The sequence below is a fragment of the Dermacentor silvarum genome, chromosome 1 (assembly GCF_013339745.2).
Source record: "Dermacentor silvarum isolate Dsil-2018 chromosome 1, BIME_Dsil_1.4, whole genome shotgun sequence".
NCBI classification, from domain to species: domain Eukaryota; kingdom Metazoa; phylum Arthropoda; class Arachnida; order Ixodida; family Ixodidae; genus Dermacentor; species Dermacentor silvarum.
The window spans coordinates 65,205,807-65,229,490 of record NC_051154.1 but is presented as its reverse complement, the minus strand read 5'-3'; the positions used below and the strand labels follow the sequence as shown (position 1 = coordinate 65,229,490).

General features: G+C 46.9%; 1 protein-coding gene across 2 annotated transcripts in view; it reads right to left on the bottom strand.

The window, feature by feature from the left end:
* Window positions 1–7,411: 7,411 nt before the first annotated feature.
* LOC119464549 (calbindin-32-like) overlaps window positions 7,412–23,684 on the bottom strand; it is a 223,084-nt gene continuing 206,811 nt past the window's right edge. Inside the window, exons 9-12 of one of the 2 annotated variants that reach the window (XM_037725570.2) lie at window positions 22,438–22,455; window positions 15,868–15,924; window positions 15,085–15,156; window positions 7,412–9,707 (exon numbers count right to left, since the gene is read on the bottom strand). In XM_037725570.2, the coding sequence (XP_037581498.1) occupies window positions 9,561–9,707; window positions 15,085–15,156; window positions 15,868–15,924; window positions 22,438–22,455 (294 nt within the window). In that variant the 3' untranslated portion in view covers window positions 7,412–9,560. The remainder of the gene's footprint in view (window positions 9,708–15,084; window positions 15,157–15,867; window positions 15,925–22,437; window positions 22,456–23,684) is intronic. The other variant, XM_037725575.2, reaches the window with a different exon arrangement.

The window sequence follows — 23,684 nt, the reverse complement described above, 5'->3', positions numbered from 1 at the left end:
TGCGAAGACGCGCGAATAAGCATTATTTTGTGGAATTAAACCAAACAATTATCCTCTTTGCTGCATATAGGCTTATGAACGTGAGTTGGTTAAGCGAAAATAAAAAGTGAATTGACAACCGCTAAGTGATACCTTGGCAGCCGCCGCGAAGTAAAAAGCCATACGCATGGAAGCGAAGTTAGGTATCTGGCATGTATTATTCGCGGATGCTCATTAAGTACAAGCCAAGCGCTTCTCATAATCTCCCTGAGTTCTGATGAACTTTACATCTTGAATAAGTTAATTATCAAGGGCCATAGTCTTAGAAGTTTCCGTGGGAGCAATCAGCATTTTTTCCTCTCTCTCTCTTTTTTTGAGGGACTTGAGGTAGTCCTCGAGGCGATGGAATACAATTTCTCGTCGTTTCATTGTGACGGAATACAGGCGCGTGTGTTAAGTTCTATATTGGCTCTTTCGCAAACACAGCACGTACTTTGCACAGTGGCATTGGTACAAAGGCTGTTGGCCCACTCATTTCGGTGAATTCACTTTAAGTAAACTATCACATTTCTTCTTCGTTACCTTCTTTGAGCTTTTTAAGAGCTGCGATTATGCAGCAAATTCTTGTGTATATTCTACGCTGCTTAAATTATATGCGCTCAATACACCTCCGCGTTACGGGCAACCCAAGTGGCGACGTAGAGGCAAACCGCTCAGCCACTGCTTGGTACTAATTTTTTCGGAGCGCTTCAGCTTGTTTTTATCGAAGCGTCTTCAAAAAAAAATGTCATGACGTTCTATTGGAAGCGTACTTTTGTCATGACTGTTTCACCAGGGAAAAATTCCCATATAACGCTTCAAAGGGCCGAATAAATAAGCGCGCGCATTGATTCTAATGCGGCTGCAGAGTGCCACTGGAGGGTCCAGCGTGGCGTGCGCACCGCGCCGGCCAGGGGAGGGGAGAAGAGGAGAATTGAGGAGAAAAGTGCGCGCGTGGAGGAGAGTGTCGCTACTTTCAAGATCAAGGGGATTTATGCAGGGCTGCGCGCATGCGCCGCAGTGGGAGAGTGGGCACGCACACGCACAGTCTAGGGTGCCTCGATGCTCTCCTCGCCCACCGCTCCCCTTCCACTGGGAAGTCGCGTTTGCTCTCCGCCGTGCGTTCGCTCCCCGTGAAAGCGCGTGTCCCTCGCGCGCTTTCACTCGCACATACAGCATACGGCCAATAAGAGTTTTTTTCTACATCCGGACGTGACCATCGAAGACTGAGCCCTTAACAGCTTCGCTGTAAAAAAACATGGGCTAATGTTTCCGTGTATTATGTATTCCCCGGACACTTTTATCATGGTTGGTTCGAACTTTGTTGTTCACTCTGAAAGTTTTGCAAGGTTAGATGCTGTTCATGGTTTTCTATGACATTATTGAGGGGGAGCAACCATTCAAGTGAGAAGTGCGCACACAAGGTCATAAGTCCGCAAATTGGGAGTAAAACTGTGCATGTGCACGCGCGCACACAAGCATGGATGTGCGCGCGCGGCACAGTCTTATTGAAAGTCATCTGTGGTAGCATGATTCTGTCACATCTGCGCTGGATTACTTGAACAGGCAGACAGATTACTTGCACAGCAAATTGCACTGTGACAGCTATAACATTTTCACTAATATTTAATTCTATTTAAGGAATGTATACCAATAGTGGAATTAACGGAATTAGAAGTAATCAATTCATATCCATTTAGCGAAAATGGTGTCCTTGGCGTCTATTTTGAGAAATGCATCTACAAATTATGTGGCGAAATACATCAATGTTTCAGCACTTATGGGCACTGTGGGAGCAAAGAAGTGCTGATAGGTATTAACTTGTCAAAATATATACATTGAGACGTGCACCTATATTTGGCCGACGTTAATTGTCGTCGGATTTCTTAACTCGAATTCTTTTTATTTGCATAATTAGACAAATATCTCGCCTGTGAGCAGTGCGCATTACCGATGGCAGGAGCAAGTGTGCCAGCCTGTGTCAATATAGCTGGATTAATAAAGTGTATACATAATTTCCCATATGGATATTGAGCTGACTAATCAACAGGTGCTGAGCTGAGTCTTGTGTGTCGCTCGTAACCAGTGGCACAGTTGAATGAAGTATGAAAGTGCGCTGTGCAGTGCATGACTAACTTATTCCGCTATTTGTCGCTGGCTTTCTACGAGAGGTCGAGACAGTTCGTAACTTGAAGCGCCAAGAAGAAAACAATGACGACGGGGCAGGCATGGACAAGCGCGGTTTTCCTTGTGCTTTAAGTTTATTACCTATGGAATGCCTACTAGCCCACTCTCATCAAGCCTTGCTTAAACTCAACCGCCGAGAACCCGTTCTGCAACACGAGATGTATCGACAGATTCATTCGTAGCACTTACGTACGCGCCAAGCAAGCTTATTTCTTGTAACTAGAGTTGTCTGAGGCTGTTGTAAGTAAGAACTTGAAGGGCAATGTTATAATTGTAAACCTATATGAAACAAGAATACGGCATTAAACATGTTTCTTTATCGCAATCAACTTTACGGAAAAGTAGGTTGCCTCTGCACACGAAGTGCAGCAAATGCTTCTGCAGCACTAGGCTTTGCGACTCGGGCGGTTTCAAAAACACCAGCAGGGGGAGGGCGATAAACGGCCTACCCGAGCAAGCATACGCGCGCCGAGGCAACAGAATTTCCCAGCTGACTTCAAATATTAATAATAAAGATGTCTACTCTCTCTCTGCCAGCTGACGTTTCACGCGAGAGGAGCTACAATGAATGTGAGGTGGTGGCCATGGTGCAAGGAATTTGGAAATTAGTGATGGTGCCAGCGCTAACGTTCGCAAACGCCATATTGTGCTTCAAATCGGAGATAAGGGGGTGGGCCGATTGGCATTGGTTGCCCACGGCGAAACCACAGCTGAGACAGTGCAGGGTGCCAGGCTGGGCCTCTTTAGATGTCAGACAAGCGCGCAGAGCAAACTTAGTTTTGAAGACTCAGGAACATGAATGAAAAATCCGAGGACACCTAAGCATTTTTTACGAGTTGTGAATGCGGGATCATTAATGTCCAATTATTGAACGCCGCTGAGAGGGCCTTCGAGTTTAGCACTGCGGGTAATGTTTTCGAGTTTTGCTGTGGGGATGTTATCGAGTTATGCGATTAAATTGGTGCGGGTTATTTTTTTGTACTGTTTCTACATAAACGTGTTGGCTGTAGACCGCAATCATTTGGACGATATAGCTGAGAAATCAAGGACGCCGCATGCCAACGACGTCCTAGCTGCGCGACGAGAGACTGAGGAAGCAGCAGCGGCAGCGGTCACCAAGGCCGGCAGGCGCGCGCAGCAGCTAAGCCCAGTGAGGGTGAGAGGTATATATATATATATATATATATATATATATATATATATATATATATATATATATATATGGACCGCGTGCCGGCTTCTGAGAGCGCGACGGCGGCACCCGCACGCGCTTGTCACGCGACTGCCTCGCCGATGACAACCTGTCTCGCCCCGTGGCGTTGCGTCACCGTATCTGCTCCGTCGAGGCGCGCTGGTGATGTGGCGTCGCGACGATGCCCTCTCCCCTCACGCAACACCTGGCGCGCTATCTCGGCGGCAGGTGTTCCGATTCGCCCATTCTGTTCCGTCGAGGCGCGCTCGTGACATGGCGTCGCAGCCAATGGGAATTTAGGTGCCGTTTCGCTGTTACGGACGCCGGCTTTTTCGCTCAATGGTCCATTTGACGCTTTCGCATCTAAAGAAATGTACAGCTAAAGTGCACAAACATCTGCCCCAAGAGCGTGGACACGGAATTGAGAGAGACCATGAAAGTTGGCAACTAAGTTGAGGGTAATTGAGTTATCAGAAAGAAAGAGAGAAACAGAGATGGTAAATTGGATGCAAAGGTTGAAAAAAAAAAGATAGCGGAGATTTACAAATACGTCAAGAAAGAAATCGGGAGGGAAAATCTGTGCGACAACACAAAGGGCTTGCTGTCCGAGGCCCGAGCTGGTTGCCTAAGGACATCAAGCATTCGGAAGGGGATGAGGCATGCGTCTGCTGCTGCAAAAATCCGGAAATTATTCGGCACATCGTAATGGAACGCCAAAATATTCACGCAGCAAGACCCGTAGGGAACGTCCACCTTTCGGAAGCGCTGCAGTGGGATTCAAAGCGGATGGAAGCATTAACTGGTCAGCAGTCGATATAAGCAACATACGTTTAGAGTATTGCTGGAAAAACAACACATTGATAGAAATGGAGTCGATGCTGGCTTAGGTAACTGTACAACATAGAGAGAGGGGCTTTAATGAAGATGGAAAGTTGATCTTGGAGTGATAGGTAAAATGCTAGGATGTATACAAGTATAATACCCGAATAGCGTAAGCAGGCTAGGTGATTATTTGTCGCTGCCCCGTTTCGAATTGGATGCCAATCGAAAAGGCGGAAAAGAAAAGAACCGTTGAAATACCAAATAATTCGGTGCTTCTCAGTTCAGTTCAGTCCCATTTCTAAAGGGGAAGGGGGGGGGGGGGGGGCAATATTTGTGAAGGCCGAGAAAAATTTAAAAAAAGGCTTCTGGTACATCTAAGTGCAGATTTTGACTGAACCCGCGGCGTTTTCCTGATGCACCCTTTCCTTGAGGTGTATTAAATATCTCGCGGGGACCGTGCACTGCAGGAAAACTTTCCGGCCCATCCGACTTTTCATAGCGTTTTCGATCTTTAAATGTCATGACCAATTTTTGTTTCTATAAGCACACCAGACACCTTAAAGGTCAGAACTTCTACGACACTCCGATTTCTGTAAGCTATTTGTTCACCTAAAAAAAGCCGCTGTGGCTCTGTGCTGCAGAGACCTTATAATCGCTGTGCCTTTTCAAGAGACTAGGGAACCTACATACAGAACCGGCCAGCCACGTATGCAGGCTCACCAAAAGAGAGAACCGCTGCCACCATCGACGGAACTTGGGAATACAAAGTACTGCGCGGAAAACAACTCAAATTAAAGAAGTGGGCTTCTCCTCTTGAGAAGGGTTATTGTGGGGAAGCATCTTTTACGAGTTCTCACAGCTGGGAGCTACACACGAACGTAGGGCATGGCACGCGGACAGTTTTTATGGCCCGTTGAAGCTAAACGTGCATATCTGAAACCTAACGGAGGATTGTACATGCTGACGGAACAATTAATAAGCTTTGATAATAACGAACGCTAGCATTTCGGTCATACCGCGTGGCCCTCGCTGCTCGCATATAGTATATAGCGTGTCTATGCTAATATGGACTAAGCTATTAAACAAAAATGCTACGATATGCGAGGACGTGACCAAGGGAATTATGTCAGCAGTCTTTTCCCGCAAACTGGGGAATTTTTTCTGTTATCATTGAACAATTAGCCAACATAATATTTACTGTTCCAATGATGCAAGTCCGAATGTCAGATTGTGCTTCGCCTTCAATATATATACAGGGTGTTTCAGCGACCACTTTCACAATTTATTTAAGGTTGCCTGTGGCAGATAGCCCAATTCTAGTTAATGAGCTGGTCTATTCGAAGAGGCGGACATTACTTGCACAAAAAATTGAAATGCATAATCGACGAATTAACAAAAATTCACTAATTAACGTTTTAACTAATTACCTGACGCCCCATATTGCAATTTAGAAATTGCAGCCGTGGAGTTCGCAAGACGGATCCACCTGGAATTAATTCTCAGGATGACACCAGTTTTGAGATATTAATTCCCGAACTTTGCCGAGAAATGCATTTGCGTTCCAGTTAATTTTGTGCTTCAGTGCATAAAGCGACGTTTTGTTAAGAACCAAACTGGAACGCCAATGCATTTCTCCGCAAAGTTCAGGAATTAATATCTCACTGGTGTCATCCCGAGAATTCGTTCCAAGTGGATCCGCCTTGCGAACTCCACAGCTACAATTTGTACATTGCAATATGGGCCATCAGGTAATTAGTTAAGAACTTAACTAGTGAATTTTCGTTAATTATTTTATTATGCTTTTCAATTTCTTGTGCAAGTAATGTCCGCCTCTTCAAGTAGACCAGCTCATGAACTAGAATTATGCTATCTGCCACAGGCAACCTTTAGGAATTTTTGAAAGTGCTCGCTGAAACACCTTGTATATATATATATATATATATATATATATATATATATATATATATATATATATATATATATAGTAAGTGGGCGCGCAGCCGCGTGACGCTGTAAGCTCAAGCAGTAACTCGTTGGTTTAGGACAGCGATAGGAAGTACGATTGCTCTTAGTAATATTCAGCAGTTACATTGACGCCTTGTCACTATTGCGCGGTCACCAATTCAGCCATTTAGTTGAGTAAGCTGCATAATTAATCTTAGATCCATGATCACACTTCGCGCATATTCGAGTGAGGGGAAATTTTTTCACGTTTCGTACAGTCTAAAGTATCGTATACACTCGAATCGAGGGCCCGCCAAAAATGCATTTATTATTCCATATATTCGAAACTTCTCCATCTCAACTTTGCTTATCTGGAATTAAATTTACCATTTTTTTGCGCATGCTCAGATGCACTTCATGTTGGCATTAACTGCGCTCACGGTATGCTATTGTTAGGTTCAAAGTGTGTGTGTGGAGGGGGGCATCAAGATATCCTTCGGCCCTGCAGAAACTAGGCGAAATTCCGCTATAAATCTGCTAGATGTATGTCAGGCTCTTAGCAATGCAGCGTGCTGTTGTGTTTATTATTGCGCTCTGCAGCGGTGACAAAAGAGAAAAGGAGGCTTTCGTCAGTCACAACTCTCACAAAGTAATTGTCCACCAATTCTGATAAAGACTTGGTTGGGTCAACTTTGCGCATACTCGCTGCGGTGGCCATGGTGTTCCACAATTGAGCGCTAGGTCGTGGGTTCGATTTCTGACCGCAGCCGGGAATGAAAAATAGAGATGAAAGAAACGCTCGTATACCGAACATTTGGCACACATAGGAGAACGCAATGTGGTCAAAATTAATTCGAAGCCATCGACTGGGATGTCTGTCATAGCGCTTGTGTTGGTTTGGGACGTTAGCTCAAGTTTTTCGCAAGAAAATCAGCGCAGTGGAGTCTTAACATGGACCAGCTGTACTTCCCTGTTGGGTGGCGAGTCCATCGGGGAGATTTGAACGTCGAACGCACTAAGGAAAAGCCAATGGTGCAGCCAGAGTATCATTTTCATTTTACGAGCTAAAGTTGGTTGGTTGGTGTGGTTGTGATGTTTTACCTTTTGCACGAAGTCAATCCTGTATCGTGATGAGCCTTCTCTTCCCTGCCTGCCTTCTGTGCAGACACACATAGAAGCGTTCTTTGGGCGGGCAGCAGGAAAGCAGCAGTGACTGCAGTTTCAAGGTCGAAACCAATGGGCGACATAAACGGGCATAAGTTCATCTTTATTCTGGTCAGTTTGGTGTCTTCCGAAAAGGAGCGTATACATCTGGTTAGACACATCTTAAGGTCAACAACGTTTGGTATTTAAACAGCGTGGCAGCTACATTTTCTTGTAGCTAAAGCAGTAACTTTGTATACACCGAAAGGTATACTGAACAGCGAGACACATCAGACAAAAGGAAACATTTCATGGAAAGCACAGATGACATTGAAGTTCGCAAGGAAAACCATCTTTAACCATATGCGCATGACGCGTAGCTTGGCAACGAAACAGCACTTATGCACAAATACTTCACGGCGAAAAAACTCGTGCGCAACAACTTTTCATCTTCGGAGTAAAATGATATGAGAGAATGTCGTACACGTGCATTACGTCTACCGAGTGGCCTGACACTTACATCGCAAGTTGATGGCGCCATTCAAGTGCCCCAGGCCTTCGTGGGCGTAAAGTCGAACAAACAGTATTGGCCGAAAGATCTTATTGAGGTTGTTGCAGATTGTGACATCGCATCTTGAGTGCGGCAATATTTCTAGCCTGCATTACCTGAAGGCATGAAATTCTCATTTACTTGTTTTTTTAGTTCAATGTATATGTACCGTGACAACTAACGTTCTTTAACAATGACCTTTGAGCTTTCGATATTTAAACACGACCCCTCTTTTATTCAGCGTAGCATCATCGTATGCGACGCATGCCCGTGCACAAGAGTTAACAGTAAATTCGAGCTGACGTCGTAGCCCTCATCGAAACTCCCACATCGGCTAAGTTGTTAACGCATCTTCTGAGTGGTGTGAAAAAAATGTTGCATGCATTACGCCATTCTGACTCTCAAATTGCTCACTTAGGCTGTACGACATCAGGTGAGTAAAACTCTATAACATTAGGTGCCACTAATATTGATCATGTATAGAGGTTCTGACATATAATACTGTGATGCATACCCACTGGTCGATAATTCACCTGTAGAAGCTAGAAAGCCAGCAAATAAGGAGACAATCAGAAGAATAAGCTTTATAAGTAGTGGCCGTCAGCCCTATCGCCTGCGCTGCTAGCCTGGGTCGACCGATCGGAGCAGGACGCACGGAAGACGCGCGCAACTGCCGCAGTGACGAAGTGCATCTGCTCAGCTCCAGCGACCTGAACCATCAAGGCGCGTCTTTATTTCGAGGCCGCATGGCACTAAACGTAAAAAAGGAAGAAAAAGAAAAAGTGGTTCGCGCGTAAAATTGTTTTCGGCGAGCCTGCTGCTCCTAGTTACATTGTTGAAGACGCGTCTTTCTTTTTCGTTGATAACGCATAGCGCTGACATATACTCGCTTACCAACACCCGTTCTTTCGGTGCTGCAAGGAGCCGGTCGACGTATTGCGTTTCTCTCGGGAAGTATCAGCGAAACTCCGAACACTAAAAAAGAAAGAAAAAAAAAAAAAGCCCATGCGCTCTAATGGATGAGAATGGGTGGGTGCATGTTTTGGAGATAAGACAATACCTACTGATTATAAGTAGCGACATGAACTGACTGGAGGACCACGTTACTCGGCGTTATTTGAGGTGTTGTGTGGCAAGGGGCGTGCTTACGTTTTCAACTCGGGCAGTAGTTGTATTACGCAGGGTTTCTTTTTTTTTTTCGGAGGCCCGTCTAATGCTAGCGCCTTAATAGGAGCGTGAGGAGGTGGAGCTTGGCTTTGCCAGAGCGCGTCAAGGGCGTCCTGTGTCTTCGGGGCACTTCCTCTCTCAACCTCGATGCCGCGAGACTCGCTCTTCGTGCGCGCTGCGCGTGATCAGCCGGTTTCGACCTGTTGGCGCGCTCACACCTTGAGTGCCAAGTTTTTCAGGTCGCGTTCCTCACTCCAGCCGCTTTTTATTCCTTGTCGTAGGAGTGCGTGGCGGCGCCCATGCCGTTCGCTGCCGGCGCGCCCCCTCGAGCAGAGTCCTCCGCGAGCTTGTCTGCCGGTGCGCCACGCTTGAGGCAAATAGATGGAGAGGTTCGGGTCGAGTAGTGAAGATGAGAAGGAAAATAGCGGTTGAGAGAGAGAAAGAGAGAGAGATAGAGCTATGGTAGAGTTGGTTGTAAAGTATTATAGATGCAAAGTGGAAACGGGGGCGACTCTGCCGCGTCGGAAGAGGCGTCGCCTATTTCCCATCCTCGTCGGCCGAGTGCTTGGCCAGCGCCAGAAGCACCATGGTCAGCTCCTTCTTGCTGATCTTGCCGTCTTTGTTGAAGTCGCAGCCACGCAGTATGGCCTCCTGGAACTCCTCCAGGTCTTGCGCGTCGTAGTCCTGCGCACCGAGCAAAACACCGCGCCTAAAGTACGCTTTCTAAAAAAAAAAAAAAAAAAAAAAAAAAAAAAAAAAAAAGAAAGAAAGAAAAAAACGCCGCAGTGGCTGAAACGCTTGTGGTATCGCAAATGCCCCCTCTTAATTAGTGATCTGTGCCCTTTAAAAACTTTTTTTTTTCAGTCCGCTATGTTTTTCCTAAAGTGGTCCGAATATTGGCATATATGATATTACTACAATACACTCGACTACATACATGTATACGTATATAGACAACGGCGGCCAAACTGAAGACGACGACGCGCCTTTTCCCTGCCTACTCGCCTCCATCACGTCCAGCGTTTGGCTATAGATTATAAATAAATACATGCTGTAGATAGTTTCTCGTCTACTTCCATGAAACATCTGTGGTGTAGGTGTGGGGTTCTATTTTGATCCCGGCCGTTCCGCTGCCTTCGCTACACCGAGCTTACCATGCACGGCGCCTGTTAAGACATGTCGCCGCCAACTACCCCCGCAAAAGATATAACAGCACCAAAATTATAGTAACGGTTACGCTCCTTCTCTGCTGTACTATATTCGTTTGGTCTATTTCTACAATTATTGAAGGTAAACGCAGTGTAATAGCGAGCAGCCACTTATGACCCAAGGTACACGTGTACCATATATGGAACTGCCTCGACTGCTCCGACAGACCGAGTCTGGAAGAACATATCGCGAAGGGAGGTCGGGGAGGGTGGCATCTGTTTCTGCTTCGAGAAATGATCCTGGGGACCGTGCCGGATGCAGCTGAAACTCCTGGCACTGTGCTTCCTGCCCTGTATCATATTTTTCAATATTAAATGTATGCAATGAGATGTTGGTGCCTGTTAGACGGCGCCGGCTACTCCTATTCTAACTCATAGATGAACGCAAAAAATAAATTAGAAAATGTGTCAGGCAAAGAATAGACAAAAGAATACGGTGACAACATTTCTAAAGTTCACATACACACAACGAAAACGATTGTTTCTGAGCAGTTCACAAGTGTTAGATTGCTCACGTTAACGTACAAACGACGACGCTCGTTGGCGGAAAGCACAGCGCACACAAACACGCACATAATAGCCATAGGAACACGATAATAAGATGAATACGGGAAACACGTGCATATGAAAATATTAAAAATGAATCAATTCGACAAATACAGCGTCGTGATCAAAGTTAGTATAATAAAATTTAGTAACGTTTAGGTATTCCCGATTCTTCTAGAAACTGTACTAATGCGCGTGCGTTACAATTCTTTATGTTACTCGTATTATTTTGGTATCGAACTTATTCTTCAGAAAACGTAAAAGAACACACAAAGAATGCCGCAGATTTTACTAGAAAAGAAACTAAAGAGACGAATGTTTGCTAAATCGCGTAAGTTTACTTGTTTGTGCTGTCGGAATGAATGAAATTGTGCGCTCGTAAAAATAAACTGGCGTGCAGACTTCGAGTTCCAAAGTTCGCCGCTGTGATTAAGACTTGTATGCCAGCTGCGCAAGGGCCGCAGCGTACCAAGAAACTGGCTATGCACCAATACTTCACGTGGAAAAATTGAGTAATAGACGTAATGTGTAATTTCTTTTTTAACTTGTTGGGTTGTGGAAGTGGTGGTGGTGTGTAGTCGATAATAATGAGGGTGATATATGAATGAACGCATCCATGGGGTGACAGCGAGATTCCTGGAGAGCAAAACATCTAGCCTATACATTTAAGGAACAACAGTAGAAGTATTATTAAAGATAAAGCAGAGAAAGAAATGTTTATTAGTGAAACAGTTTTCCGAGCGAGGCCCGGTATCACCCTGAGGTGGGAAGGTTCCTTAGTCCAGGAACCCTCTGGCTTCGACTGCCCTTGGTCCTGGCGACGAGTTGTCGGTCTTCCAGGTCCCCGAGGGCGAGCTTGGCCTCCCACGTTTCGACAAGGTGGTTTTCGTTTTCTGGTGGTGCTCGGTTCGCATCCGTTTCCGGCTGCATTTCGCTGTCTTCATGCCACTGGCATTCCAGGAGCAAGTGGGCCAGGGTGTCGGGAACGTTGCAGAGTGGGCAGAGGTAGCTGTGGAGCGTCGGGTAGAGGCGGTACATTATAGTTCCGTGATTGTACGTATTGCTTTGTAGGCGTCTGAGGATCATGCGCTTTCTTCTCTGCCGAGTTTTGGGTGCGGTGGAGGGTACACCCGGCGCTCGAGCCTGTAGGGTTGTAATATCGCCTAATAGTTGTTGGGGACGGCTCACGCCTCTTCTGCCGCGGGTCGGAGAGCGTGTGGGGCGAGGGGAGCCCGGCTGACGTGCTCGCGGGCAGCGGCGTGGGCCGCTTCGTCCCCCTCTAGTCCCTCGTGTCCGGGTACCCACGTAACGCAGGTGTACGGGAGCGGAGTGCTTCGTCGTTTTAGTAACTTGAGTGCATCAGCCGAGATGCGGCCCCTCGAGAAATTTCTACAGGCTGCCTGAGAATCGGTGAAAATGACTGCTGCGTCTGTGCATGTGGTGGTGGCGAAAGCGATTGCCGCTTCTTCCGCCGTTTCCGGGTTGCGTGCCTTGACGGTTGCCGATGCTAACTCGCGGCCTCGGGAGTCTACGACGCTGAGAGCGTACGCGTTTCGATGCGGATACTTGACGCGTCGGTGTAGCGGGCGTCCGGGTCTTGCTTAAATCTTCGTTTGATGGCTTTGGCTCTAGCTTGCCTTTTACTCTTGTTGTATATGGGATGCATGTTGCGTGGGACGGATGTGATGCAGAGGGACTCTCGAACGTCTGATGGGATACATTCTTTCTTGTCCGTGTCTGCGACGTACGTCTCGCTGTAGTTTAGGTGTCGGAGTACTGACCTCCCGGTGGGCGTGAGCTTGATTCGTTCCATTACTGGTTGGTTGGGGGGGGGGGGGGGGGGGGGGAGTCCCAGGGCGACTTTGACTGCCTTCCTTATCATGATGTTGATTTTTTTCTATTTCTGCGTTCTTTAAAGCCAGGTACGGAATGCCGTATGTGATGCGGCTGGTGAGCAGTGCTTGTATTATTCTTAGCGTGTCTTGCTCCTTGAGCCCGCTTTTTTGGCTTGAGATCCTCTTGACGAGGTGCGTGAGTTGCGAAAGGGTGCGTTGTAGTCTTGGTAGGCTGGCCGCTCCGGATCCGTCCTTGTGAATGAGTCCCAGTATACGTAGCGTATCGACTTTCGGCATTGGCATTCCGTTGAGGGTGACGCAGGGGTCAGGCTCTTCGTAGCTGGGTGGCCTGTCTCTCGTTCTTGCTTTTAGGACGAGATGCTCAGACTTATCGGGGGCGCATCGGAGACCACAGTTTCGGAGCTAGCTTTCGATGGTGTTTACGGCTTCTTGTAGGGCGCTTTCTTGACTTCCAATGTTCGCAGTTTTGGTCCAGAGCGTGATGTCATCAGCGTACATCGCGTGACGCAGATCTGGTATGGTCTCGAGGAGTTAGGGTAACTTGATCATAACCACGTTGAAGAGTAGCGGTGAGATGACCGACCCTTGCGGGGTGCCTCTGTTTGGAAGTTGGAACCTTTCGCTGCGGATGTTGCAGATCCCGACGGTTGCCGTGCGGTCGGTCAGAAAGTTTCTGACGTACGCGTAGGTCCTAGTGCCGCAGCCGGTGCCTTCGAGGTTGCTGTGATCGCGTCGTGGCTGACGTTATCAAAGGCTCCCTTGACGTCTACTGCCAGTATGCAGTACTTGCTTCGATTGTTAAGGTGATCGAGGAGGCCTTCTTTCAGTTGTAAGAGTACGTCCTGCGTTGAAAGGTCCTGCCTGAAGCCGAATATGGTGTGCGGTAGGCGGCCGTTATCTTCGAGGTACTGGGTAATGCGGTCGTTCGAACAGCTTTCCCATGCACGAGGTGAGGGAGATGGGGCGTAGGTTCTCCATGCTGAGAGGTTTGTTGGGCTTGGGTATCATGGGGATCTTCGAGTGCTTCCATACAGCAGGCAGTTCTCCTTTCTCCCAGCACTCGTTGTAGTACCGGAGGGGAGCCGCAGTGGCCTGCTGCGGTAGGTTGCGTAGATGTTTGTTGGCAATCCGGTCTGTGCCGGGGCTGGTATTTCTAGTTAGCTTGGATAGGGCTACGTGGAGTTTGGCCTGCGTGAAGGGTCGTTCGAGTTCTAGATTTCGTTTTCCAGCGTATTCTTTGCTGCGAGTTGACGCGCGAGAAGGTGCATCTCCGCAGAGCTTCTTTTGTATTTCTTGGAGGAGGTGTCCTTATGATCCGTCGTGGTTGTGGATAAGTCTGTGGAGATGTTGCTTCTGTTCCGTTTTGGTAGCTTCTATGGCTAGGAGTGCGTGTAGGAGGTGCCAGGTCATTTTGGTGCTCAGAGTTCCCCGTAGCTGGTCACAGAAAGCGTGCCAGTTCTGCCTGGCGAGTTGGTCTACATAATCGTGAGCCTACTTAGTAAGGAGAGCGACGTGCGTCTTTAGCTTTCTGTTGAGCTTTTGTCGCTTCCATCTCTTGAGGAGGGCACTTCTGGCTTCCCAGAGGTGGAGGAGATGCGCGTCGACCGCGTGCGTATCGGCATCGAGTTGTATGACCTTGGTGTTGCGTTCTGCTGTATCTAGTACATTTTTGAGCCACTCGTCAATGTCGGTTATAGTTGCTCCGGAATCTAGGTTGTCCCTAAAGAATTTCTATTCAGTTAGTCGTGCAATTCCGGTCTTGGTCTGTCTACGGGTGTGTGCTACATCTAATTGGAGGATATGGTGATCGCTACCTAGGGTTTCCGGAAGTCGACTCCACTCTGCCCAGGGGACGTCCACCGTAAAGGTGAGATCGGGGTTTGTGTCCCTGGAGAGGATCATTCCAGAGGGTGAGTCTGTGTTGTTGGGCGGCATCGTGCACCCTAGCACCCTTCATCGTGGTGGTATGATAGCCCCATGCCCTGTGCGAGGCGTTGAAGTCCCCCACTATTACGACTTGGTGGCCATTCGTGGAATAAAGGAAGATTAAAAAAAGACCAAGCCAATCTGCTGTCGCTACGAAACGCTATACAACAGTTACCTTACCTTTCACATAAGTTTAAGCAGTTATATAGGGTGTGAGAAGAAAAAAAAAAGGGGGGGGGGGAACAAAACAGAAACAACACGGGGCAAAATACGGTTATAATACCTACGGTGTTCGGTCGTCAGATTTGTGACGAACGAACACCGTAGGTTTTTATAATTGTATTTTCCACCATGCATTTTTCTTCATTTTTTTTCATCTAACAGCTTGGCTAAAGGTAACTGGGACCACACGGTATATAATCTCAATGTTATTACAGCTCCACGAGATACTTTCTGTATTCTTCTCTGTAATCTACTCCGTCACCCAGCGATCACCTGGGCGCGTGCATTAATCATAGGACGTACTTTTTTGACGAGTTCCAGGAGGTCCTTAAGAAATCCCTTGAGTTCTTCATTTTCGATCGTGCCGTTCTTGTCCTGCGTAAATTTAAAGGTTGCTCGGATGAGAGGCGCTTCACTCGTGCCACAAGAGCCGTACTGAGCGTGCAGCGGATGTCGACTACATACACGCGCTAGAGGCGTGCATGTGGTGGTGGTCCCCACCTGTTCTGATACGGTTCACTGTAAACACCGCACAGTATGTGTGCAGGGTTGCTGCAGTATAGTATTCTGTATAGTAGCATACAAGCATACTTAATTAAGAAAGGTATGTTAGCGTTGACTTATGTCGCCGCGTGAAGAAGGTGGGGGCAGTGACAGCAGTGTACGCCAGTATATGCATAGTATACCTCGCCGCAGGGCCTTGAGATCTCACAGAAAAGTTTACAGTGCCCCACTGGGACTAGACTGGTCCAGCTGACTGCGTTACGATAGCACACTGTTGAACGAAAATCGATGGAAGACTGTGATCGCTGTAGGAATTACTTCGGAATTCCAGTCTGGGTGAACTAGTGCAGCTATTTCGCTCACCAACGCTGTTCTCGCCGTGCACGCAGAAAACGTGATACGAATTAGCAGTAAAGTGGTGGAAATTGCTTCATAAGATGATCGCTAGTGCCTGGCTGAAAACAGGGCCACTTGAACTGCACCGTCCCCCTCGTACGACCTTGCTTATGAAGTATGCAATGAACGCGTCACAAAACGGGACTTGTAATAAAACCAACATTAACCACGTGAACTTGCACTTACCCGATCGTAGAGTGCAAAAACTCGCTCTATGTCCTCCCTTGTTAACTTACTTGCGCCCTGTGGAAAAAGAAAGAGAGCGTCACAGTTTAGCGTGCTTGCTTAAGTAGGCTGCGCCGTCAAGAAATATTCTAAAAAGCCTTTTTTTTTATTTAAATGCAAATATATGTGTTCAGAATCGTTAACAACAGCTCACACAACTTGGTGTGGCAATTGAGAAGGTTTTTTTTTTCTTTTTTAATTACAACATGAGCCTCTAGTGCGTTCCTGCAGGTGCAGGTATATTGTAAGCGAACTTTAATAGCCGTGCAACTATATAGCTAGGCCACTTATGCTGTCAGTTTCAGATGTCCATTTACTGAACCTACATTGTACTGAACCTCTAAGTCTACGGTGCAATTTTGCGAAAGCTTTGCAGAAGCCGCGTGTGCATGATTCGATGAACTGTGTACTCGCGACGCTTGACGTCGCGACTATACACGCGGCCACACTCAACTGAAGAACAAACACGTGTGTTTAACGCGTGCTCATGAAGCTGTCTTCCGTGCAGTGTAATAGTATAAAATTTGCGCATTCACGAGATTTATGAAGCACGTCCCTAGAAAGCGTTCAAAAGACATTTGCCGCTTGCGCGCCCTAAAATAATTTCACCGTGCGCAAGTATATAGATTTATCGGATGGAAAACTAACCTAATATTCGCTTGTAATAACGGCCAATAGCGCAGGGCGCTTGAGCGAGGAGTTAAATCTTGTTTAAAAAAAGTGTATAAGCTATAAGTGCATGTATAATTTTAACGGGGAGCCCCCTTTTTTTACTGAAACAAGAATAAAATAAATAGATTTCGTCAGCTTTAATGGTGACGGCTGCTCATTTCCACATAATACCGCTAATAATAAGAAAACTATTGTAACCTAAGAATAAGCGTCACGACTTCGGAAAACCAAGGGCGCAGTTAGCCAAGGAGAGTAAATGAAGTTCGCATATATTCCTTCGTGCTTCTTGCGACCGCACCCAATGTCGGGTGCAAAACACCGAATAAATGTGCTTTGAGAACGTCGAAGAAAACCCTAACCATAGTTTAGCCATTTGACCAATGAACCTTCCAACAGAAGCGGGGCCTGTCTGACCGTTGGGAGTGAGATTTCTTTCTTTATTTCTGAGATGAAAAAAAAAAAAAATACTATACATACTGCGCATTTTTTTTTTCTTTTCTTTAGCAATGCCGTGCTCGAAATTGAGACGGAAGCAAGCGTGCGCTGCAGCGCACCTGCTGCGTCGATGTGCCTGCCAGCACAATGCCATTTGCGACGAGGTAGTGGCACTTTGGCATTGCGCCACACAGACAGTCGCAGTGAACGATGGCCCGATGTCTACTGAAGAGAGCTACCACGGCGCTCGCTTGAACCAAGGCACATCGGCGCCCGCTAAGCGGCGTAATTGAAATCTGTGACTGTAAACCCAGCAGCCAAAACTTTCACGAACAGAGTTATCAACTTCAACGTCTTCCGGCTGCAACAACTTTGGAGCCCGTAACTTTACTTTCTTTCTCGCATTTGGCTAGAGCGCTCGGTGCGTGCATCGCTAGACGCAGACGCGTGTATACTCCGGTCGCGGACCGTGCTTAGCTGCCTCGTAAAAGCTCGCTCGCGACTCGCGTCGCGCGAGACGTCACTCGTACACAGCTTTTCGAAGCGTGAGCACTGCACATGCAGAGCGTGCGGTCTCTACAGCGGCGGTGCAATCAGGATAGCGGCTACTGACACTCCACTGTGCTTGGCGAAGCAGCCGTGTGCTGGGTTGCGCCACTCGTCTGCTGCGGGCCTCTGAAGCACGAGGACCTTTTAAGCAATTAACAGTGCGCTTGAATACAAAACACGTCTCCACAGACCGTCCTTCGCACGTAACCATAGCAGACCTATTTAGGTTTTTCAAGGTCCCGCGCTGTTCGCACACTTCTCAGGTCAATAGAGATCGTTAAATCAAAACACACTGCTTAGGAGTGTTCTAAAAGTAGCCTCGTGAGAGCTCTTTTAGAGCACTTCTAAGCGCTACTGTTAGCCCACCGGAAAGCGTCATTAAAGGGACGTAGGGAACACACTAAACCAGGTTAGGCTGACAGATTACTTCTCGTTAAAACGACGTCTGCTTTTATTCAGCGGAAAAAGCTGTATTATTAGCGTTGAAAATGAAGGCCATACTCATGTTTCAAAATTTCTTGCTCTTACCACGGCGGCGTCGATGACACTATCATGTAACATCGCAAATGTTTGTGTAGTTTCGCGGATAAGAGTTTTTGCGTGAAAGAAACAGCGTACAAAATAGGTTATGTTGATTTTTCGTTCTCTTTTTTCGACGATTAGCTATGAAACTTCGGCCATACATTGCAAGAAAATGTCACGTCACGGTGAGCTGCTCGGACAATCGAACGGGAGTGGAATCGAAAAAGAAAAGTGTTACTATTACTTCAATGTACCTACATGTCTGGAATTAATTAATTAATAAAGAAAGAAAGAAAGAAAGAAAGAAAGAAAGAAAGAAAGAAAGAAAGAAAGAAAGGAAGAATTCGAAACTCGCCCTGCCTTTTGGCAGCGCAAGTTTCTTATGCGTCCTATTTTGTATTTGGCGATAGTAATTTTCTTCCCTGAGGTGGCGGCGCCGTGATATCACTTATCTGCTATACTATATACTTTCATCTGCACTCTCTTTGGCGGTGTCCAGTGCAAATATCAGCCGAAGATGAGTTGTCACATTTATTTTGGCTGCTCTTAGTTGTACAAGATTTCAGCATTTCGGGAAGTAAGAATAATAAAATCAGCTGTACACAGGCTTCACAAGCTTGGAAGTTTCTCGTTTTCTTTTTGTCCTAATTTGGGGGTTGGGGGGTGCTCTAGATAGTTTTTGTTTGCTTGATGTCTCTCTAGCTGCGCGATAAAAATAAAATTACCGGCCAGTGTTTTTATTATTGTTATTTTTATTCGTGCTCGCATTTGTGCAGATTCAAAGCAGTGACTTGTAACTGTTATCGAGTTACGATGCACAAATAAGTTTTGCGCCAAAGGACGAAACAGCACACGTACAACACACATAACGGTGCATAAGTACACTTTGGGCGCAGAAAGTGCATAATCCTACCGTGCGGAAATCATTGCTGGCGAATGGGATTAGATGTTTGAATAGTTACCAAAGTGAACGAAGAGATCAATTTAAGGTGTGGGACCGTCTCATGTGCAGCGTGCCGTGCATGTCTGTGTTTCCGAACACCTGCCGTAACGAAGGCAGGTGCCAATTTACAGACGTGTATTTCGTACCAATCTGTTGGTCTCAGAGTCAATTGGTGGATCCTTGCACAGCCTGTGTGGTCAGCAGTGAAACACGTTGCATGCCTAGTCTGCAGCGAAGCATATGCGCCTTTATCACACCAGTTGCTGTAACGATTACCACGTGGGACACAAACGCTTAATCGGATAAATGTTCTCGGTGAGCGTAGGCAACTTCATCTGTCTATTTTTTGTTCGAGCAGCGGTTAAAAAAAGAGAGAAAAAGCTGCTGGCCAAGATGTATGTAGTATTCCTGACCGTAATTTCTTATTCCTTTCCCATTCATTGTGCATTGTGTGTAACCACCTCTTTCATCTTAAGCTTGCGAGGGTTTACAATGCCGATACATAGCTGTGCTTCATTGCGCCCGGTGCCGTCGCAGTGAACAACCAACAACGCAGGCCAAAATGGTACTGCCATGACAAAGAAAAAACACATATGTCATGCTTGTGCGAGGTGCGGGAACAGACCTGCCTGTCTTACTTGCGAGCCTGTCATATGGAGCAAAACATGGAGCAAGACTGGTGAACAATGCTATCCTCGTATCCTGTCTTCTTTTCTATGCGCTTCGGCGCGCATAACACGCAAAGTCGGTGATTTTTTTATTGTATGGGGTTGGCCAACTTAGATAATATAAGTTCGCGAACTGTTGCATTCGATACTTTATTGTAATGAGCAATTAGGTAGCTATATTCTGTTGTATTTTGTTCTCTCAACGTTCGTCTACGAAAGATAAACAACGTGAACACTAGGTGTATCCAAGATGGTGGCATGATGCATGTCTCCAGGTGTCACGTAAGACTTGCCTTCATACGTCAGTTCTATGGGCCAAAGCGAAGAGAGAAAGAGGAAGTTATTTTATTTTTCATTCACGGGGGGCCCTTCAGCCACGCGGAATTAATGCAGTCTCTGACGCGCCGAATGGCTAAACGCACTTCTCGCACGCAGTGCAACAAACCAACAGCTTTGCTGGGCCAACGCAGCACCTTCTAGATAGCTTAAGGCCTGCACGCTTTGAACCCATCACGTCACGTGTGTGGGCCAGATTCAAAGCGGGACGCCGAGAGTCGGTACTCATGCTTTTTTTTTTATTTTGCAAAGCTTGGGGTGCTACACGGTAAAGCTATTTCAAACTGTTGCCATTCCATTTCTGCCATTATCCCTCCACGATTTGTAAAAAAAAAGAAAAAAAAAATTCGGGCCACGCCCACTTCACGTGTCTGTCACGCGATGTAAAGAAAACTGCGAAAACTCCCCACCTGATAAGATGTGTACGCACTGATTATGCATGGTTAGGCCGAACAAAAGAAAAAAAAAGTTATTTCTGATTCTACGTCTTTTTCGACAACAGCCCTCCGCTTCCTGTCGAAATTTTCTGACCTGCATAGTCTGTCTGTCACCTGACGTCACAAAACCGCGAGCACTCACCACGTCAAAGTGACGTGTACGGACTAAAAATACATTAATACAGCCGGAGACTGCCCTTTCTCGAAAGGAATAGCAGATGGCTGCCCGCCGATCGCCCTGCATGGCACTGGCTATACGGACCTGCCGGCGAGAATGAATTTCTTTGCGTAAAGAAAAAAATAAAAATAAAAAATCGTGGCAGTATAACGTTGCCGAGCCCTTTCGGCACGTATACGACATGGACCTGCCAACTGTTCTTCGCTGAGGATCCGTTTTAGCGACATTTCTAACTCCCTGTTGCACGACGCCGCGATTTTCGACCATCCAGCCCACGCCTTATAAGCAAGGGGAAGCGGTCTAATAGCTTACGCCAGCACCGCCCTCCTCATCCGGTTACCTACTTTCACTGCGCTAGCTCTGCCCCACCGAAACTTGCGCGTTCGTCGCCTCTTGTCAGCCAATTAGATAAGAAAAATCTGTCAAGGTAGGCAATGCTATTCTCTTTGAAAGTAAACAGAAACGACTTCCTATGAACAAGGAGATCGCTTGATATATATAGGGCTGTTCAAACAACGCTGCTGGTCACCGGCCGATGCTTGCGTCTGCGGTTACGTAAATTTGACGTCAGGAGATTGGAATAAAATCAGAATGGGGAGTAGTTTTACGTTATGCGGCCCCTGGTTTGCAACGGGTGTGTCAGCTTAACTAAGTGAAGTTATGCCAAGCGGCTTGCATGCAGGCACGGAAGCTATCGGGTATAGTGTTGGCTATAGCACCCAAGTGGTGGATGATGTCCTGGCAGCAGCGCCGATCCAGGGTTAACTAAGCTTTTCGTCCGTGAGTGTCCTTTGCCATCGGGATCGTTCGCCTTCGCTAATGATATGCCCAGCATCAGGGCTATGATTTTCCCTTACGAACTATTCGAGCATAAGAGCTGTTTGTGAATACGGGTCTAGAAGCGCAACGAGTTCAAACGAGTCGCTGCTTCGGTTGCCGAACTTGGCGCTCAGAGTCCAAAGTTCAGCACGACTTGACAGCACTTTTGCGTCGGCGCGTTCATTTACTATGGCAGCAAAGAAGAGGTCGACTCTTTGCAGCCATGCCCCCTTTCAGGGGTAATTGATATGCCATTGTCTTAGAAATTTAAGGTGTTGAACGTATCGCTGACATCGAACTTGTATCCTTATTTCAAATAAATACACATATACCTCTATAAGTGTGTGCGGGATCGTGTGCTTTTTTATTTAGTGCTGGTAGCTTCATACGCGATAATTCCAACTATTCAACTACTTGTAATTAATTGGCGTATCTCATTCTTTGGTAATACGACAAGGCCTGCTATGTAATGGGCGCCAAAAGGGCAGAATCCAAAGATCAGCCACGTAAAATGAGGCTTCGACCTGCATTATACAGATAGCCATGTACTGCGCGCGCAGCGAAAGGCGAGTGTTTGCCAAGGTAGGCAATGCTGGCTTTTGTGATTTACGTGCCTCGGTGCTCTGAGAGGACGCGCAATGCTTTGGTCGCACACAACGGGTACCTTCGCAACAGGAAGTTTGCACAGCTAAGCTGTGCCCGTTAAGGCAGGCGGCGCCGGCCTCACCCAGTGGATGGACGCCGACGCCGTGTGTGGTCGCGACTGAGAGCAGCAGCTTCTGCTGGCAAGCGAACTGGTCGGCGCGAGATCAGGCGCGCTCTACTCTACGGCAGGCGGCGGTGAGGCACGCGGTGCTGTCGGGCAGCTGCAGCACGTACAGAGGAGACATTCGGCAGTCCACTATTGCGGTGAGGCTACGGAGATCACACTCAGAGCAGGCATGCCCACGGCACTCCCGTGGTGGTACGTACCGCTGTCGCATCAGTTAGCTGTGCAGGGCAACAAATGTATAGGGCGGGTCACAAAGCGTGGCAGAGGAGATCGAACGCCCTGCCGGGCAAGAAAAACAAAAGAAGTAGGCTGCTATAGAACTCGCGGGCGCCGTGAGCGGCCCCGTTGCTTAAGAGAACGCGAGGCCTCGCAGGCCAGGTGGCTGCCGTTGTCTGAGGATGAAGGTGAGCAAACTGCCTCGTGGATGGGTGAGCCTTGGTGAGCGTGTGCAGTTGGCATTCTCACAAGTTTATATATAGGCTTAGGAAAAACCATCATTAGAATTTCGCGCTGTATTAATATCGAGACTATAAAGAACATGTCTGCAGAAGTACAAGGAGAGTACCTTGAGCAGGGTGCAACGGGGCTGCGGAACCACCCACTCTCGGTCCTGTACAAGCGTGGGTGTATTCCGGTTCTCGCGAGCACATCAATCGGTGTGGCAAGTGATGAATGGAAATCAACGAATAGGTACCTATTTTTCTAAATTTTTGTGTATGATGGTGATGAGTTAAAAAAAAGAGAAAAATCTAGACTGGGCGTTTCCTGAATCAAGTGGTGAAAGAGCGCGACCAGTGAGCGTGGTTAACAAGCTCTTGAATTTTTTCCAACTTCGCTTTACACGCTTATGACGCTCGTGTTTCGACTGTTGCCTTAAGCATAATAATACTCTAAAGTAGTACGGATAGGGTGTGACCAACCGTTAAATTGGCAATCCGCTAGCAACTACGGTGGCAATTACTTGGGCTTGGTAATTGCTTCTGCATGTCTACGAAAGAAGAAAAGTTAACCCTCTGGCTACTCCGGTTCCGAAGAGCAATTTATTTAAGCGTTTAATTTTAGAATATGCGTCTGTCAAGAAAAACCATGATCTGAAAGAAAACAAAACATTAGTGCTATGAATTATTTTACCTAATTTGCTACCACCAGGATTATTTAAGCTGATATAATCAACACCTGAAAAGTACTAGCCATCACAACAACTTCCATAACGTGACTTTTTGTTTGTTTTTTTGAAGGTGACGACAAGGTGAAGTGAAGTCTTATTTCTCATTTGTAACAAAGTGCACTAACCTATTTGGTAGCATGTGTTCAGTATTTGTGAAATGTTTCGAAACCACTACGAGAGCAGTGACAAAATCTGTCACCGGTGCCAGTGACGGGGCCCACGTTACCACTTTTTCCGCTCCGAAGTGGGAGGAAAAAAAAAAAAAGATAAGGCGAAGCT